Here is a 12,266-nt window from a genome sequence, read left to right as displayed (position 1 = left end):
GCCCACCGTTTTGTTGCCTCCTAGCAGCTGATACTCAGAGGTTTACCATCTTTGAACCTGGAGGATCCCCACAGCTTTCTGGGTTAATAGCAATGGAAAGACTCACTCTGTCCATGGTTGCTAGCCCTAATGGCTATGTTCTACCTCCACTATCAGAGGCAGTATTCCTTTGAAAACCAGTTTCTGGGGATCACAGGTAGGCAGCATGCTGTTGCACTCAAGTTCTGCTTACAGGCTTCCCATGAACATCTGGTTGGCCACTGTGAGGACAGGATGCTGGCCTTTGGGATAATCTGGCAGGGCTTTCCTTATCTCATTTTCCTCCATAGACTTGGCTAAGTCCCATCTTGTTGCAGTAAATTAGGGAAAACTTCCTGACTGTGGCCGTGGGAGGTGGTGGATTCTTCTTTGTTAGAGGATTTCAACAAAACATGGAATGGACACCAAGGGTGATCATAGAATCATAGAACTGTAGAGTTAGGAGGTACCACGAAGCTCATCTAGTCCAATCCCCTGCAATGCAGGAATCTTTTGCCCAACATGATGTAGAAGAGGAATTCCAGCATCACCTAGAGGCTGGACTAGGTTGGACCTTTGAGATCCCTTCTAACACTATGATTCTATGATATCTATGAATTTCATACAATCACTCATATTATTTCTGATAATACTTTGGGTGCTGCTGGGTTCTGCAAAATCCACTGGTTATTAACAAGGCATGAATGTCAAAAAGGCATGCTGCTTAGGCGATGTCCTGCAAGGATTCCCCGTAGCAGATCTTAGGGAAAACGCTCCATCAAGTGTCCCCCATTTTTGCCTAGCTACAGAATATAAATTCCCTGGAAAGTCTCCATGTAATAGCTGCATTTCTGTGTAATGGAGGAGTGCCTACAATTAATATGTTGACTATTAGGGACATGTGTATGGGAAGCTTAGCAACTGTGCAAAATATTACTGCGTAATTGCTCAGCTTCTAAAGTGTGTTTTCATAATTAGCGGCTGGTTAGTTAAAATAAATATCATGCTTATTAAATATGAAATACTTTTCTACGTGCCACAGTTTGCAGTGGAAAAGCCACCGAGGAGGACATCTTCCTCAGTTTTTGCTTTTTAAAAACAACAAGAGTTCTGTAGTCATCCCAGAGGTGTCCTCACAGCAACTAGACAGTCACCCTCAGTTTCCTGGAATAGATGGGCCAGTTCAGCCTCACCCATGAGAGCACATGCGCCCTCACTCAGTCTACTTTCCTTCCTACTTGGAACCAGTTCAGGGGATAGCCTGGCAGTCAGCTTCCTTTGTCTCAATGTTGCCTTTGTAGAACTCAGCAGGGAGCAGTGGGGAGACAAATCCAGAATGAGTTGGCTCTGCCTGTCATTGGCTCTGGCTCCACCTATTGTTGGGCTCTCTACCTTCGTAGAATCATAGAGCTGTACAGCTGGATGGGACCACAAAGGTAATCTTGTCCAATTCCGTGCAATGGAGGAATAGTTTGCCCAACATGGGACATGATATTAAGAGTCCCATGCTCTACTGACTGAGCTACTCTCACTCCTTCCACCCCACCAGGCCCAATGGGCACTAGGCTGCACTGGGATGGTCAGGGGATATATTTCTGCCCCTCAGTGGTGGATTATGGAACATGGTGGCTGGGTTGACTGGTTGCTTACATGATGTTTGTGTGTGTGTTGGGGGGGGGTGTCTTAGAAATCTGATAGGAGAGTTGTCAGTGTGCATGCCATTCCACAATTATAATTTTGAAGCAGGATGTGGCATTCTGGAAGATGTGTGACAACACCAGAACATATTCACATACATATTTGGTGGTCATGCCAGTCCAGGTCAACAGCTCTTAGTTATACATACATACAATCACCTTGAACCCAAATACCATTCTACTGGGGTACTTAGAAGAAAATTATATCCCTTGTACACAGCTGGAATTAGTATTTTTTTAAATAAAAGCTGCACAATTCCAACTGCTTCGCAATGGAAATGCCTCCATGTGCCACTTCTTGAGGCAGGAATGGGGAAACTGTTGCCTTCTAGGAGTTGTTGTATTCCCAACTCACAACAACCCAAGACTGGCATGCTCAATGGTCAGGGGTGATGGAAGCTGCAGTCCAACCGCATCTGGAAGGTCACAAGTATGCCATTCATATAATAATAATAAGCATTTTGAAAGAAGCATGGAAATTGTGTAAAATGGGCAAAAAAGTTTATCCAAATTAGAGCTGCTGGTCTTCTGTGCACCCTCACGTTAAGCATGATTTCTCGATGAAAGAAAGGTTCCTATTTTTGGTATGTGTTGAGTCTAAAAACTGGATGGAAGTTGTTGGACTACAACTCCCATCTTCCCTGATCACTCCCCATTCTGACTGGGGCTGATGAGATTTGGAGTCTGACAATATCTGAAGTGCAACTATCTTTCCATTGGATATTCATGTGATTAATTTGATCTCTGAAAAGAGAATATGTATATGAAAATGGGTGGCTCTATCTGAAATGAAAGATGGGTAAAAGTAATGCTGGTTAGTGCATTGGTCTATTGTAGTGGAAAAAAGTTTTTTTAAAAGGTCTCCTTCCTTCTGGTCAGCTAGTGTCAATAATAAGATTCAAATATTGTGGTTTTGTGCCAACATATATCTTTCCAGGGCATACAAGTCTGTGTGTATCGTTGCCGGAACAGAATTCCAGAATGCTAAATCTTGGTGAACGACCGCTCTTGCAATTCACACTAACAAAATGTAGTGGTGGCATCTGGGTAAGACTTTGGGGCAGATGTCCAGGGCCCACTAAGCAGAAAGAGCAGGAGGCCACCCCAAAGCAGCAGGGCTGGCTTGCCACATTTTAAAGTAACACATATTGCCATCTAAATGGTCTGGGTGGGTATCTGTAAGACCACTTGAAATGAGTCAGGTAATGCACTTTTCTATCTAAGAAGACAATCAAGGTGTGTTTGGCCCATTGAGTCCAGAAGTTCCACCATAAGACATTTAAGCCTGGAGTCTAAAGTCACCTAATTTTTCCACTAGCAAAATGTTAGCCTGTTAACACTGAAAGGCAAAACACAGGGGCGTGATGAGGAGTCACTGGATTTTCCAGAGATTGGGACCAGAAATGCAGACTTTCTAATAAATAGCAGGCTGAAACGGTACCCCACTCTACTCCTGCCATATTCTGCTGCATGTTTAGGCTGAGGAGGGGCACTTACACATCACCCCAAAAAGGATAAAAGGGGTGACAAAGATATGCATAAAATTGGTCCATCCTAATTGATATGCCTGGATGCAAATTTAGAAGTTAAATTACTATGATTTAATTAGAAGGACAACGGGACGCGGGTGGTGCTGTGGGTTAAACCACAGAGCCTAGGGCTTGCTGATCAGGTCGGCGGTTTGAATCCCCACGACGGGGTGAGCTCCCGTTGCTCGGTCCCTGCTCCTGCCAACCTAGCAGTTCGAAAGCACGTCAAAGTGCAAGTAGATAAATAGGTACCACTCCAGCAGGAAGGTAAACGGTGTTTCCGTGCACTGCTCTGGTTCGCCAGAAGCGGCTCAGTCATGCTGGCCACATGAACCGGAAGCTGCTCCCTCGGCCAGTAAAGCGAGATGAGCACCGCAAACCCACAGTCAGCCACGACTGGACCTAATGGTCAGGGGTCCCTTTACCTTTAATTAGAAGGACAACACATCTCTTCCTAGTGGGAAAGACTGTGACCGGGTGGCAGTTCTGCCTCCTCAGCCTCTTCAGGTGCTCATTGTTGATGGACAACTACAAGGGCTCTCCTGCTCTCTCCACATTTGGCTCTTCATCTTTGGACTCGTGGCCTGACGCGCAGCGTAAATTAATAATGCAGGGTTTAAAAGAATAAGAGCTTTACTGAGTTAAAATAAACTTCTTCATAAACAACATGGTTCCAAACAGTTTGACTGAGATTACATACTGCTCACGAACACAGAGAGAAAATGGCTGCTAAGTCACATGTGAGAGTGATTCAACAGTTAGCACTTTGGCCTGAATAACTTTAGTAGGCCCAAATTGAAGGACCACACATATTTGCTATTTGGGTCCCTGAAGCACAGATTCACACAAAGCGGCAAAACGCTCTTGCAGGTTATTAACAGGATTTTTATTTGAAGTGCATATGCAGAACAAAGGCACAGGGTGATCAGTACGCAACCTGTACACAGTAGTCAGGGTGCGCCCCTTTATATAGATTTGCAAAATAGAATACCACCTGATCTCTTGCGGGTCACCTGATTTCTTGTAAGTCACCTGATTTCTGGGAAATCAAAACTTATAATAAGTTCCTATATTACCATATAAGGTCTTGGTCTTCTCTCCCTCCTTCCTGCAACCTCCCTCATCCTGGTGTGACAATAAATCCTTGTTCTTTATCTTTATCTGCCCAGGCTAGACATTCTGAGGGGCCCATTTGCAATCTAACATTTAATAATAATAATAATAATAATAATAATAATAATAATAATAATAATAATTTATTATTTGTACCCCGCCCATCTGGCTGGGTTTCCCCAGCCACTCTGGGCGGCTTCCAACAAAGATGAAAAATACACTAAAATGTCACATATTAAAAACTTCCCTGAACAGGGCTGCCTTCAGATGTCTTCTAAAAGTCTGGTAGTTGTTGTTCTCTTTGACATCTGGTGGGAGGGTGTTCCACAGGGAAGGTGCCACTACCGAGAAGGCCCTCTGCCTGGTTCCCTGTAACTTGGCTTCTCGCAGCGAGGGAACCGCCAGAAGGCCCTCGGTGCTGGACCTCAGTGTCCGGGCAGAACGATGGGGGTGGAGACGCTCCTTCAGGTATACTGGACCGAGGCCGTTTCAGGGCTTTAAAGGTCAGCACCAACACTTTGAACTGTGCTCGGAAACGTACTGGGAGCCAATGTGGGAGCATGTCCTTCAATAATAGAACAATTATATTGTAATATGCTCCTTCAAAATGACTGTGCAATCCCAGCACTTCCCAGCCTGCTTTGCTGCTTCTGCTCTCATGTGTCTTTGACACATGACAGGGCTGGCCTTGCCTTATGGGTATAAGGCAAGGTGAACCGATCACCTTGAGCTGCAGGATTCACAGAGGCAGCAGATCTGGCCTCCAAGAAATGCATTGCCTGCTGCTGCTGCACTAGCAGAAATGGCTGTGGCACACTCCTTGGAGGCCCCTTCACTGCTGCCTCTACAATGGCCTGTTGGCAAATAGGAGGTGCTGCTGGTATCCCCACACAATAATAATAATAATAATAATAATAATAATAATAATAATAATAATAATTTATTTATACCCCACCCATCTGGCTGGGCTTCCCCAGCCACTCTGGGCGGCTTCCAAAAAAATATTAAAATACTGTAATATATCTGCCCTCTGCAGAATCCTGGCTGTGCTCCTGCCTGGTGTGATTAAGAGTGGGACCCTTCCCTCCCTGCAGCAGCCTCAGAATCTCACTTCAGCTGCCGAATACGGTTGATTTGACACCCCCTTGTTCCTGATGCAGATCTCACTCACCCCTCCTTCCCTGGCAGGGGAGAAGAGCGCTATTTTGTGCAAAAATGTCTTGATTCAAACAGAGGACTGTCCTCCAGCAGCCCATCAAATGAAGGGCTGCCCAGTGCCTATGTTAGCCTTTCTCAGAGTAGGCCCAGGCAGATTCATTGAGCATGACTAACTTAAGCCCCTTTTATTCAATAGGTTTACTTTGAGTATTACTTGGGCACAGCGCCCTCTCTGAACTTTATCTTAGAAATAGGAAGGATTTATAGGCCATAACCAGCACTTTGAATTGTGCCTGGAAATGGATCCGTTGTTTTATCAGGGGTGTAACATAATCCCTGTAACTGGTCCCAGTCAGCAGTCCGGTGGGAGCATTCTGGACCAGCTGAAGCTTCTGAACACTTTTCCAAGGCAGCTCCACATAGAGTGTATTGCAGTAGTCCAACTAGGATGTAACTAAGGCATGCATCCCAGCTCTAGGTCTGGGAAAGACTCCTGCCTGAAACCCTGGAAAGCTGCTGCCAGCCAGTGCAGGCAGTACTGAACTAGATGGACAACATGGTTGGCATAAGGCAGCTTCTTCTGTTTTGCCCTTTGTCTCCCTTGCTTGCCTTGCAGAGGAAGGCTGCTAGAAACTCATCAGCTGAGTGGATAGCTGTCTGATGTTTTCTAAAGCTTCAGCAAATATATGTGTGTGCGTTTTGTGTTTAAACCAGAAAGATATATTTAAAAAAAAGCGAGAGCCCAACACACAACCTTTCTGATGGCAGCATGTTTAATACCTCCAAGGAGGAAGCTTGATAGGAACACAAAAGCAAGCTTGCTTCCAAAGTGTAACCAATATTTGCACATTGCAGTGACTAATTCCCTACCCCGCACTGCAGAACAATAGGCATAATAGCAAAGTACATTAATGCAAAGCGGGCTCGTCTGGTGCCTTGGTTATTTGACACATAAATAAGGAGAGAAGGTGGGGGGAGATTTTTTTATCTACCTGTATAACTATTCTCTAAACAGCAGGCTGCGAATGCAGCTCAGAAAATGCTGACCCAGGCCTGCTTGTACCCCTCCTGCGCTGGGTTGGCACATGATTTGCAGAACTGCAGGAGTTCTATCACTGACCTCATTAGCAGTGCATTTCCTGCCTTGTTAGCATCATATTTGTATAATTTACAGCACCTTGGTTTTTATGGAATGTGTTCCTTGTAGAGTGTAATGGCAGTAATATATTTAACCTCTTCTATTTAGGAATGCTGCTGCTGCTGAAGGCAGCCCGCAGATATAAAAGGGACTTTCCCCCCTCCCTTTCTCTCTCCTTCCCCACATGCACTCTCTGTCCTCCCCCTCCATTTAGATGCTATATATCCAAATATATGTGCAACCTGTAAAATGTGCATAAAAGGAGACGCAGAAGCAGTGCTGGGGGAAGGAGAGTTGCTGCTGAAGCCTTCCCAAGGTCAAGCCATTAAATCCAGACCATGTCAGGGTTAGAAAGCCATCCTTCGACTGCATAAGAGAAAGACTGCATGGGACCATACGAAGCAGACTCATGAAAAGATTGGACCTTTTGCCCATCTGACACAGGAGCATAGAATGCTGCCTTGCACCAAGTCAGATCATTGGCCTATCTAGCTTTGTATAGTCTACTCTGACTGGCAGCAGCTCCCTAGGATTCCAGGCGGGATTCTACCAGCTCTGCGGAGAGATGTCAGGGATGAAACGTGGGATCTTCTATATGCAAAGTAGATGCTCCACCACTTAGCTATGGGCCTTCCTCCCTGCTGGGAGTTCTAGATGAAATATGGATATAAAATTTACAGCATGCTATGGTTTAAGACAGGCTTCCTCAACCTCGGCCCTCCAGATGTTTTGAGACTACAATTCCCTGACCACTGGTCCTGCTAGCTAGGGATCATGGGAGTTGTAGGCCAAAAACATCTGGAGGGCTGAGGTTGAGGAAGCATGGATTTAAGATTAGAAAATATGACCTCGGCCCAGTATACCTGAAGGAGCATCTCCACCCCCATTGTTCTGCCCGGACACTGAGGTCCAGCGCCGAGGGCCTTCTGGCGGTTCCCTCATTGTGAGAAGCAAAGCTACAGGGAACCAGGCAGAGGGCCTTCTCAGTAGTGGCGCCCGCCCTGTGGAACGCTCTCCCATCAGATGTCAAAGCGATAAACAACTACCTGACATTCAGAAGACGTCTTAAGGCAGCCCTGTTCAGGGAAGTTTTTAATGTGTGACATTTTAGTGTATTTTTGGTCTCTGTGGAAGCCGCCCAAAGTGGCTGGGGAAACCCAGCCAGATGGACGGGGTACAAATAAATAATAATAATAATAATAATAATAATAATAATAATAATAATAAAAATCAAGAACCAGCAAAGTACCCCAACCTTTTAAAGGTATTTAGGGAATCTGAAGGGATGATTCATATGACATGTAGATGGTAGCATTATTAATGAGTGTTATTTATTTGTTTCATATATTTATCACTTGATATCTAAACAGTCACTCCCGCCCTCCTTCTCTCTCTCTCTCTCTCTCTCTCTCTCTCTCTCTCTCTCTAAATCTAAAAAGGCAAAAATAAAACATACAAAGCACCATGTTGTTGTTGTTTTAAAAAACTATAATATCCTTAATATTTTTTATTATAAAGACACCCAAAGCAGGCTGTTTCAGGGGATATTGGCCTTGTTGCCTGATCTTCCTAATGCTCTTTCAAACTTTCCAACAAAAGTCATTTGTTAGAACTGATGAGTTTCTACCTCTTTGCCAGTTCTGAAAGGGCTTCCTTTTCTTGTCAATTATGCACTCAATCTCGCTGTCATTCTCATCAAACCAGTCCTGGTGTTTCTTGGTTTGGTATCCAATAGTTTGTTCACAGGCTGTAATAATGGATGTTTTTAGCTTGGTCCAGTGTTCCTCAATGTTATCAGGGAATTCTGAAAGCAGGTGGGCCTTAAGAGTCGTTTGGAAGCAATCTTGCTTAATGGGATCTTGAAGGGCTTGAGTGTTCATTTTGCACCTTGGTTTCCTTCCTTGAAGTCTGTGTTGAGGTATAATCTTGATAGCCATCGTGGCGCTTATTAGTTGGTGATCTGTCCAGCAGTCGTTGGCACTCGTCATAGCTCTGGGAAGGAACACAGGACGGCGATCTTTAGCACAGACAATAACATAGTCTAAGAGGTGCCAGTGGTTTGACCGAGGATGCCTCCATGAAGTTTTAAATTTATTTTTTTGTTGAAAGAGTGTCTGGTTGTGTGCTGCACATATCGTTAAAAGTAAGATTCCGTTCCAGTTGCTGTTGCCATTTCCTTCTTCCCCAATAATCCCAGGCAACAGATTGAAATCTCACCCAACTCTTGCATTAAAATCACCCAGGAGGATAATTTTATCTTCCTTAGCCTTCTCAATGGCTTTCTGCAGCGTGAGGTCTGGCTTGGCGAGGAGACACCGTTGCAGACGGATGTCCCAGACCCCGCAGACGATTTGATCTATCAGGGCACCATTGAGAAGCTGCTGATCCGCAAGGCCCGCGTCTTGCTAGGAAGCCAGTCCCAGTGCATCATGAAGAGGCCAGCAGTGATGAGGCATCCTCCAGTGAAGACGATGACGTGCACCAGACAAAGCGGGAGTTCCAAAAGACATCCAAGGGCCAATCGGAATGTGCCGGCTGCGGAGGCAACTATTCAGTGTCGATTCAGAGACGCCATCTGTCGGAAGTGTTCCAGAAGGGGCCACATCGTTAAGGTCTGCCGATCGGCTCCGTCTGACACCCCCCCTTCACCGACTCGCAAGTCCAAGTCTTCACTCCAGTCCGCCAAGGAGAGCTGTTTCGCTCTCACCAACTGCCACTGCCCGTCTGGAACCATAATTGGCCAAACTGACTCGCCTATGCGACGCAAGCTGAACGTCACTGTGCTCATTGAAGGAGCTCCATGTGACATGGAGATCGACACTGGATCTGCCCTGTCCATCGTGTCTTGGAGCACCATCAAAAGTCTGGTACCCAGAGTGTCCAAAAGGCAACTCAACTCTCACCGCGTACACGTGGTAGGCGTTGGCCGGTTCTGGATCGCCTTCAAGGATTTTTCGGGCCTGCTCCGACTGGTGGTGGTCGAAGGTCAGCGGCCAAGCCTCCTAGGGCTAGACTGGTCTGATGCCCTCGGCCTGGAAGTCACTGGCATCAACTGCATCTCTAACGCAGAGACTGAGGGTCTGGTCAAAGACTTTGCCAAGGTTTTTGACGGCACTTTGGGTCAATATACAGGTACGCCCATCTCCTTTAGCCTTGATCCACAAGTCGCCCCCATCAAGCTAAAGCCACGCCGGGTTCCCTTTGTTCTCAAGGCTAAGGTGGACGAACAACTGGACAAGGTGATCACCCAAGGAGTTTTGGAGCCAGTTGACCACGCCAAGTGGGAAACCCCACCAGGTTCCCTGGTGGTGTGGGCCCCCGCAGATTTCCACCATTGTTTGTTAATCGGGTTAAAACGTTAGCAGGGTGATTGTAAATTCAGTAGTGTAAAGTATGCTAGATATAGTGGGAAGGGAGAAATGGGAATATATGGGGAAATTAAAACAGGCAATCTTAATGGAGAAAAATATAGAACCATGGAAGGTGGAAGGGAAGTCAAGGAAAGAATGTACGGTTGTATTCAATGAAATGTAAAAGACTCAAATGAAGGCCTAAAAGATACCTTGTCATCATGTCCTTGCAGGTGTTCCCAAGGCGGAGTGATGGCTCTGTGGATTTTGACCAGGACTGGGATTCTTGGAAGAGAGCTTTTGGAAGCCAGCTGATGGAATTCTGGCTGGGAAATGACCACCTTCACCTGCTGAGCTCCTTGGGTAATTGGCTCTCCTTCTTCATTCAAGTCCTTCTGCTCCGACCACCGCTTTCTATTTCACTGCCATCTCCCGGGTCCTCTCCTTGGGAAGGTGGGAGAGGCAGGATGGTGTGGGACGGTTAGAGTGTTGGACTAGACAGAGAGGGGCCCGGGTTCAAATCTCATGGCAAGACAGTGGTGCAAGAGTCACCTAGTGCACATGTGAGAAGCTTCCTGCCGGACTGGGACTGTGTCTAGGTCTCCTTCCATAGCCATCCTCCACCCCCCTCTAGGGAGGAAGGGTGGCTGTGGCATGGAATCGCAGGGCTGGGGAGAAGCAGCAGGCAGCGTGACTCCCCCCAGACTTGTGAAAGTGTTTGGGCAGCTGAAGTAGGCAAGGAGGGTGAGGCCCTTCAGGGGTGGGGGCAGGGGTGGGGAGGATGGTTTTTTGTGTGACACCCTTTAAAGACCATTTTAACCTTCTTTGTCACACTTTGCGGGGGGGGGGTATTACAGCTGCTGCTGCTGCTTTGGAATCTGCGACCCAAGGTGTTGCTACAAGCCTCTCCCCCCCTTTTTTTTACTACAAAGGGTAATAGACCTTGGGTGACTCTGTTGCACCCCCTGGTGATGTTATTGGGAGTGCAACATGGTCCAGCTTCCCCCTCCCTCCCTTACAGTTCAAAGTGACTAAACTAGCCTTCCTGGCCATTATATAGGTGACGCTGTAGCAGAGGAAAAATGAGGTCAACAGTTTCCTTTGCCTCCATGGTGTGGAGGCTTTTCCCCTCTGTTGCCTTACAAATTGGCAAGGGAGGGATTGGCACATAGGTGCAAAGTTGGTCTGACTTTGACTGGAGTTTGTTCTCTTCCTCACAGGCGATTCGCTTTCCTATGATGCCTTTCTCAGCCAAGGACAGACAGCAGGAGCCCAAGAACCGGAAATGGGCAGATGTATATCAAGGAGTCTGGTGCTACGACGACTGCCACCTCTACAACGCCCACCCCTCCTTTGCAGAGGGGCTGAACTGTGAAAGTGGCCAAGAGTACCACGATTGCTCCAAGCACTCAGAAATGACATTCAGGAGCATGTCATCCCCTGGCTCGATGTTCTCCTTTCCTCCGGAGGCTCCGTGTGTCTTTCATCCCCTGATGGGGTGGACTGGAGGTTTGACTTCAGGGTGGTTTTTTTAGGCCTTTCCTCCAAGGTGATTTTGTTCCCTCGGATGCCCCCTTTCTCTATCTTTTTGGCTTCCTTTTGGATCTCGTAGGATTTTATCTTTGGGGGGTTCTCTTTATTGGGGTTAGGTGTGCCAGGTCTCCCCTATCTACCTTCCCACGGGCAGGGCAGCTTTTTCTGAATAGGTTTCAGGGTCCTTCTCACTTTGCTTCATTTCTTTTCAAAAATATATATATTTGTCATTAAAGAATTATTAGTTTCAAAACATATGTGCATTGTCTCATTTTTCAAGTTGCGCTTTCCACAGATCAGCTTCATTTGTTGTGAGACATTAGTGTTACATACAGTGTTAGGTTAGGAATAAAAAGGGGCAAGAGGGGGTGGCAATGGTGAGTGGGGTGGGGTGGGAATGCTTCTATTCTTCTACGTAGTGTATGTGGGGGGCATTTGTGTCAGTGTCACTTGTGTGGGTTCTCTTACTATAAAAAGGTATAAATCTAAATCAAACAAGTGTTGGAAATGTAAAGAGAAAGAAGGTTCTTTTTAGCATATGTGGTGGTCTTGTAGTAAGGTTAAAGCTTACGGGGAAATGATATATAATGAATTGAAAAGGATAGAATCATAGAGTTGGAAGAGACCACAAGGGCCATCAAGTCCAACCCCCTGCCAAGCAGGAAACACCAGAGGAGCAGTCCTGACATATGGTTGTCAAGCCTCTGCTTAAAGACCTCCAAAGTAGGAG

General features: G+C 46.3%; 1 protein-coding gene across 1 annotated transcript; it reads left to right on the top strand.

Annotated features, from left to right (window-relative positions):
• The first annotated feature begins 9,219 nt into the window (after positions 1-9,219).
• LOC308574049 (uncharacterized protein) lies at positions 9,220-11,789 on the top strand. The gene is made up of 3 exons (XM_081171507.1): positions 9,220-9,785; positions 10,237-10,366; positions 11,224-11,789. The coding sequence occupies exons 1-2, from the start codon at positions 9,410-9,412 to the stop codon at positions 10,254-10,256; spliced, it is 396 nt and encodes a 131-aa protein (XP_081027633.1). The 5' UTR covers positions 9,220-9,409; the 3' UTR covers positions 10,257-10,366; positions 11,224-11,789.
• Positions 11,790-12,266: the final 477 nt, after the last annotated feature.

The sequence above is a fragment of the Podarcis bocagei genome (assembly GCF_964188305.1).
Source record: "Podarcis bocagei genome assembly, chromosome: 15".
In the NCBI taxonomy this organism is placed as follows: Eukaryota; Metazoa; Chordata; class Lepidosauria; order Squamata; family Lacertidae; genus Podarcis; species Podarcis bocagei.
Note: the sequence above shows the minus strand (reverse complement) of the source record. Positions and strands in the feature narration are given on the sequence as shown.